The following is a 7,736-nucleotide window of genomic DNA, read 5'->3' as shown; positions in this document are numbered from 1 at the left end:
TTGTACATAAACATTATGTAGCCAGAGGTTTCCAGTGGTATAAAAAATTAGAAAAGTGGGGGATGATGCTGTGGATCACGAAATGCCCTTTTAATAACAAGGCCTAAAAAAGATTTCTAATGCCCTTTTCGACCAACCCTAAAATCTGAAAAAATAGGTTTGCACTTTTTTATTTCAATTTTGACATATTAGCAGAAAGTTTTGCCTGTTTTCTATTCATACAGGGCAACTCAAAAAATAGCCTGACTAACATGAGAAATCATTGTTTACCATAATAGTTTGGGGTGAACTTGTATTTTTTAATGTTGTATGTGGCAAAAATATTTAAGGGGGTACTACACCCCACGATAAATTTGTGTCTATGTTTGCATTTTTCTCAAAAATTAATAACACAGTGGTAACAAAAGTTATTTATATTATAGGGGCAAGGAATCCAATTACTACACTGGAATTTCAGTGACTCAAGACAAGCCGTTTGTTATTTATGATAAGAAAAGAGGTACCGCTAGAATGTACCTCATTACCGATCATATATACTGAACCGCTTGTCTTGAGTCACTGAAATTTCAGTGTAGTAATTGGATTCCTTGCCCCAATAATAAACATAACTTTTGTTACCAGTGTGTTATTATTTTTTGAGAAAAATGCAAAAATAATCACAAATTTACTACAGGTGTAGTACCCCTAAAAAAAAAACTAAAATTACAGACCGACTGACCCTAATTTTGGCAGATTTAAGGGCAATACAAACTTATTCTTTTGGTCCAATGATAGTGAATCAATATACAGTCCTATTAGCCTTTCCGAGATATGGCAGACACAATAGGATGTGGCTGCACGAAATGGGTTAAGTCTTTTGAATTTGGCGGGTTTTACCCATATTGAAGACTACCCTCCTATTGTGTATGCCTTATCTCAAAAGGCTAATTTAGCAGTTCTTTTAGTTGACTTTAGCATTTGTTCTATTTGGTTTCTTCTTCCACTTTAAAATCGCATACTTTTCCCCAGTGATCACTGGGAAATCTACGGCAACCCGGCAAACGTTTCTTGCCGATGAGTGAAAACCTTTCTGGAACAACTTTCGGTCCTGAACCATAAGCCTGTCTTAAATACAGTCTATCAAAGCGACATTTGACTTTGAACGGTAACCTGAGATTGTCATTCTGTGATGTGTCCCACGTAAATTTGGCATCAGGAGGTGCACCACTGAGTTGCCAGATGTCCGATACTCCACTAGGAAGGCCACCTGCCTTTACAACCTGCAATATAAAACAAATTGATGACTGGTTAGTGGGGCTATACACTTTTAAATGTTAAAACACAAAACAGAATAACAGAATTATCAGAAATGTTGCAGTTTTGAGAGCAAGAAGAATTTATAAAGGCAGTTTTGTAGCTGCAGTGGACGGCAGATCCCACCACTCAGTTTTAGAGCCCACTACTCGGCTGCAATTTTAGCATTGGGGCGGACTGCCACTCAAGAGTCCAAAATTGCACAAGTATGTTGAATTAGTAAAGAATTTGATGAATTTTGACAATTATAAATTGCCAAATATGCAAGATTTTCATCAAATGCCAACCAGCACTATAAGTATCCTAGCTAGAACCCTGCACACATGAAGGTACATGAAATGATTGCTTCTGCACATTGTGATCAATTCAGGGTGGTATTCAAACAACAAATATTTGATTTAGAGCAAGAAAACATTTTTAGTCTGCTTTACAAAATCTGTGGCCCCCTCATTTTTCAAGATGGATCCAACAGGGGATGGGGGTGTCCATACAATCACCCCCAATGTTGATGCCTGTATGTGGGTTTCTGACCAAATTAACCTCATATTCGGCCATTTTAGTTACACTTTTTGGGCGCTTCGCGTACATTTAGCTCACTTTTACACCATATTTCATCAGTTTAGCTTCAATATGGCAAAATTGCGCGCATTTGTACCATAAACTTATTCTGTCGCAAAAAGGTGCTGCATTCACTATACTTCAAGAAATCTTTGCTTGTTGATTTTTGCAATATGCTTATAATACACTCTACCAGTCCAAGGTATGTCAAAAATTATCAAGACTTGATATCTTTCTGTACCAATTCTCAAATAAACACAATGTGGGATGATACAAAAATGTACTGTACACACTATAGAAAATATTGAACTTGATACCTTGTAAAATAGCTTGCCTAATTTCTATCATCTAAAATGAAGCCATTCATATCACAGTCAATTTTTAAGAAGTAAATCGTGGGTTGAACGTGAGAGCCTGAAAGCCTTAATTCACAATCACTTCCACCCACAAAATGAGCATAAAGTCGTCAGGTCACTATAGAAGATACAGTCCATCAATCATGAAAAAATTCAATAGAAAACAGAGAAATTCTGGAGGAAATATTGACCTTTGAAGACCAAAGCAAGGAGACATCCTAACATGTTTGGTATGAAGTTGAAGGGATTGATAAGGATTGATATATCAGGAATATCTCAGGAAGTTATTTTGCCAACTTTATGCTCATTTTGTGAGAGCTGGTCATAGTGAGTTACGGCTTTCTTGTTCTGAGCCCTCGAAATCACTAAGATAGTCTTACCTCAGGATCCCGTAGGTTGAGATCGCCACCAAATATGACAGCGTTGTGTACCGCTGCTGTTTTCATGCGTTCAAAAGCAATTTTGAGTTGTTTAACTCTTTCTGTGGCAAAGTCTTTAGTACTTTCCAGATGTGAGCACATTAAAGTTAGATCTGCACCAGCACATTTCACCTGCAAATACAAGCATCATGATGTAATCAGTGGAGGCGTTCCAGTTGAAATCCACACTACCCCTGTGGAAGATTTCCCTGTGGAAGATTTTGGAAATATCTTCTACAGAGGGAATATGTTTTTCAAATGTAATTGTTCAGGGTTGATCATTTTGAAACCTATACACCCCTGTATTATGGTTTTACAACTTCCACAACTGTAGTGAGTATTTCAAATGGAAGTTACCAAATTGTCTATTCTATTTAAAACTCATACTCCCACTGTGGAAGACTTTAGCTAAATCTTCCACAGGGGGAGTGTGGATTTTACATGAAATAGCCCAATGGGTGCACAAAGGTTGCCAGAAAACATTTTAAATGTCAGGTTACATAAAGGTTAAACATATTTTAAAAGGCAGCCACAAAACAGTGTAACATGTTATTTTAAGCAATCAGTGTGTTTTTTTAACCGGTTCGGGTCGGACAAGTTTGGAACTGTCAAGCTTTCGTCAGGAGTAGCTTTGACTTCTTCAGGACACAGTACCATACTTTGTCCACAAATCCTTCCCACAGAGCCTAATCTGTGGTCCTTCCTATACAGGTATAGGTACAATGAACATGAAAAGAGTGTATTGCACGAGTATGACTCAGGCAATGTAATGCCAAAAATGAAAAGGGGTCCATTTCACTAAACTTGTAACCCTTCATAACTCAAGCAACCATTCGTAAGTTATGAATAACCTTTTACTAGACGTAACATAAGGGTCCTGGTAGCAAATCACTATTACTTACAAAGGGTACAGTTTGTAAGTTTGGTGTAATGGAATGACTCATCGTAAGTTACAACTGATTTTGAGACCTACGAAGCCTCGTAGGGCCGTTTTCTTGAAGCATGGCCATCAGGCTTAAGCCCAATTAGTCCTATACCAGTGCTTGTATTTTCACATCTAGATAGATAAATCAATAAAATGGAACCACATTGGTAGGGCTAGCCTGCTGACTTAGGATGCCTGACCACTAGCCAAGCTTCGAGAAATTGGACTGTAAAGTTTAGTGAAATGGACCACAGGACACTAAATTACCGTACTGAGCCTGGAGTATAGTCCCACCTTGAGTAAAGTCCCACCCCAAATTTTCGAGTTATTTATTTTTTTCGGCTTTGGAGTGTCCCAGGACCTAGACCTAAATGCTAGGATCATTCATGGTTGACCTAAAAAAATATAAAAATTTCAAGATATTTTGTATTTTAATATGAAAATTGATAATTTGTATTCATGTCATACTCTATTAATGATTTCAAAATGCATTCAAATTCAATGCATTTTGAAATCATTAATAAATATGACATGAATACAAATATCAATTTTCATATTAAAAATACAAAACATCTTAATTTTATTTTTTATTTTATTTTTAAAGTCAACCATGAATGATCCTAACATTTAGGTCTTTTTTTTTTTTGAAATTGAGTATAGTCCCACCCCCAATTTTGAAAAATGTTCACCCAAAAGCGGGGTGGGACTATACTCTGGCCAGTCATCTGTATTACCTGGACAGTTTGAATTTTACGCTGCATTACAGTTCCAGGAAATGGTTCTATGTCATCAGACAAGTGCTGCACCGTTGTTTTTTTCAGTAGGACTGCTGTAAAATAGTCCTGTTGACCACCAACAATGAGTTTGTAATCTGGAAGAGATGAACTTATAAGGCCACATGAGAGAGGAATAACTTCTTGAAGGTACACTACATCAGGTACATACCTGTAATGGATATAAATCATCATCACCTATTAATTTCATGGTGTACTTCTTATTCCAAAACATTTTTAAAACTGTTAATTTCATCTTCACAACCAGATTCCTATTGCTGCCACCTCAGTGGTACACGGGTTCCCGGTCAGTCTGAAACCCTGTCAGTCCGAACCACCGCTAGTCCGAATTTTAAGCTTACCTAACGCTAACCCTAACCCTTACCCAACCCTAAACCTAGATTCGGACTAGCAGTGGTTAGGACTGACGGTGTTTCGGACTGACGGGGAGACCTGTGGTACACTGCTAACCAGCTACTTCATTGGTACCCTGTACCGGGACCCTGTAGTACCTGTGGGTATTTTAGAGTACACATACTGGATAGATACTGCACCGGTATTCTTAGAGTAGCCACAAAGTAGCTGGGCAGCAGTATAATACCTCTGGGGTTATTGTAAATCAACTTAATTTCGCGGATACTTTATTTCGCGAATTGGGGATTGTCAACATTTTCGCGGAGATTTAATTTCGCGAATTCAAAATTTTGACATGAATCCAAGTCTTCCGAATTTTGAAGTCAGTAAGCTTATGCATTTTAATTTTCAATTTCCACCCCAATAATATTACAAAAATACCTTAATGGGAGCATGCTGTACTGGGTCTATAAAACATGCAGTTCCATGGTTTGAGTAGGCCTAGGCCTACTCTAGTAAAAATATATTCCATCACAAGGCTGAATAATGATTCCATGAATTAGCTGGTGATCGTAAAAATTGTTCTTCTGATCATTAATTTTCTGGCGATGTTTTGATCGTGTTGACAGCTGACAGCTACACCACTGTTGCAAATCCATTAGTACTTCTGAATTTCCTAAACGGCTCTTCATTTTATAGTCACAAAATAGGAAAGCAGATCAATTCTTTATTATAGTAACACTAGTCCAAGAAGAATGGCACGAGTGGTGTGTTCAATCAATTCGATGAGCTGAGCACATGTTTTGTTTTGTGAGCTATGGCTAGCCCGGATGTGCTCGTAGTCTTATTCTAAGTCTCACTTTACTGACACTTTAATTGGCACGCATACAGATCGGTTCGGGGGTGTCAGATGCTGGTGAGGCAGTAAAGTTTGAACAAATTCTATTACTTGGTGAAAGGAAAATGTTTCATAATTTGCCTACAGCAGTTATAAAGAAATTTAAAGATGGAGAGGAAAGAAAAGGAAGGAAAAAAAATATAACAGAAATAAAATAGGGAAATAAAAGACATGTTGACATCTGGGATCAAGACTAGCAAACATGTTGTGACTTTTCTGTGGCCTTCGCTATGGCAAACGATGTCAGTCGGACAGAAACCTTGCATAAAATATGCCATCAATATGCACCAAAATAAATAACTAAGGTAAAATTTTGTCAATATTACAATAGAAAATACTATATTGACATGAAATACTATATAAATTGGGCAGTAAAGTTTAATATTTTTACAGAGAGTCGATGCTCCTGCAGCTAAACAACTTCCATTGCACGATCGTGGCTGTATTGTGAACTGTGTGAGACCATGGTGAGACATTGGAAGCTTCATGCACTGTGGGCTAGTCGGCATGATTTCAAACGCTATTTTAAATTAAGCGTGATATTTAATTTCGCAATTTTGCCTCCTCAGCAAAATTAAATATCAATTAAATATATGATTTACAGTATCAGCAATATAGGAATCTGGTAATGTTGATGGAATAACATTGACCCCTATTCCCCCATCTATGAAGTTTGATGCTGGTATGCCAATCCATTTTGATGAAAGAGCCAACAAATATGTGCATTTGCACAGTGGTGGCACCAGGAATTTTTTTCGGGGGCATGGGGGGAAATGATTATTTGGGGGGGCAAAATCGACAAAATTTATGCAAAATTGCTGCAAAAGTGGAAATTTAAGTAATTTTGGGGTTTTCGTCTCAAAAGTGGAGGGGGGGGAAACTGGGGTGGCAAGAAAAATATTTGGTTGCCCCCGTGGCACCGCCACTGCATTTGCATGCCCTATTTTATACTGTTTGGAACAAAAACAAAACAACATTTAAGATCATGGTATAACTATGCATTATGTGAATTGTCAAAAAGGTTCACTTTTGATGACAGTATTCAGGTGGGGTATGTCTAGCGTCTATTCGCCACTTGCACGGTTCCGCCATTATGCACTATGTGCGGGGAGAGCCTCGAACTGGCAGCATACATGAATGGGAATTGAACCAGTCATAACATTCTGTGTAAGGTTACGTAATTCTTCCTTTCATGTATGCTGCCAGTTCGAGGCTCTCCCATATAGTGCATAATGGCGAACTGCAAGTGGCTGAATATAATAAGACCACACGGTTTATCCATAGACAGCCTTAACAAACACAGGGTTCCTACACTTAGTACAGCCTTAAATCCAAGGACTTTCAAGGACCCATGATAAATTCCAGGCCTTGTAAAACAATGTTTCAAATTCCAGGACTTTGAAGGTTGACTATCAAGGGCCCTGCTTGCCAAGTTCCCAAGATGCAATGTTTACACTTTGCAGTCAAGTTAGCTCAATCGATAAGGCGTTCGACTATGGTGCGAGAGGTTGCGGGTTCGAACCCTGTCGGTGCCTATTACGCTCTCGTGGAAAAATTGAGTTAGCATGAAATTCCCTTGGACAAGGAATTTACTGCTAATTGTCTCGTTGTAACCCGTACGAAACTCGGGGAGCTGATCCTGGTTGCGATGGTTATTTGTGGAATGTCTAGGGTGTGCGCTCTTGAAGCAGCAAAGTCCCTGAATAGTTGTTAAATGGTTTATGGAATGATGTGGGGCCGTAGTGGTCAGCGACAACCTGTAAAGTGTGCGAGGCTTGTGGATCAACGTCTAGGGTTGTGCCTGTGCGAAGCGCACTATAATCACTGCACTTTTCTTTTTTGATCTCAATGGCTATTTTGTTCAATAAGTACATAGCAAGCTGAACAATGGGCAGTCTGAGAGGAGTACAGATGCTCATTTTCAATAAAAAAAAAAGGCTCAATTATTTGCCTAGCTATGACTTTATTAATCTTTTTTACCCCAATTTTGTCTGAAACAAGTGGCCTGCCAGCCCGCCCCTACTCATCGATAGCACTTTAGCAGAAATAAATTTTTATCTGAAGATGTTGATTTGAATTTGAGATAGCTTAAAACAGTTTTCTGGACTGTTAGGGGGCTGGAATTTTCTTCTGAAGGGGGTCACAAATATACCGGGAGGG

The 7,736-nt window shown here is 38.4% G+C and overlaps 1 protein-coding gene across 1 annotated transcript in view; it reads right to left on the bottom strand.

Annotated features, from left to right (window-relative positions):
• Nucleotides 1–694: 694 nt before the first annotated feature.
• The window catches only part of LOC140159045 (tyrosyl-DNA phosphodiesterase 2-like), a 29,061-nt gene continuing 22,019 nt past the window's right edge, over nt 695–7,736 (bottom strand). The window contains exons 4-6 of the mRNA XM_072182372.1: nt 4,286–4,496; nt 2,588–2,758; nt 695–1,259 (exon numbers count right to left, since the gene is read on the bottom strand). Coding sequence (XP_072038473.1) covers nt 963–1,259; nt 2,588–2,758; nt 4,286–4,496 — 679 coding nt within the window. The 3' untranslated portion in view covers nt 695–962. The remainder of the gene's footprint in view (nt 1,260–2,587; nt 2,759–4,285; nt 4,497–7,736) is intronic.

This window comes from Amphiura filiformis, chromosome 8 (genome assembly GCF_039555335.1).
Source record: "Amphiura filiformis chromosome 8, Afil_fr2py, whole genome shotgun sequence".
NCBI lineage: Eukaryota > Metazoa > Echinodermata > Ophiuroidea > Amphilepidida > Amphiuridae > Amphiura > Amphiura filiformis.
Note: the sequence above shows the minus strand (reverse complement) of the source record. Positions and strands in the feature narration are given on the sequence as shown.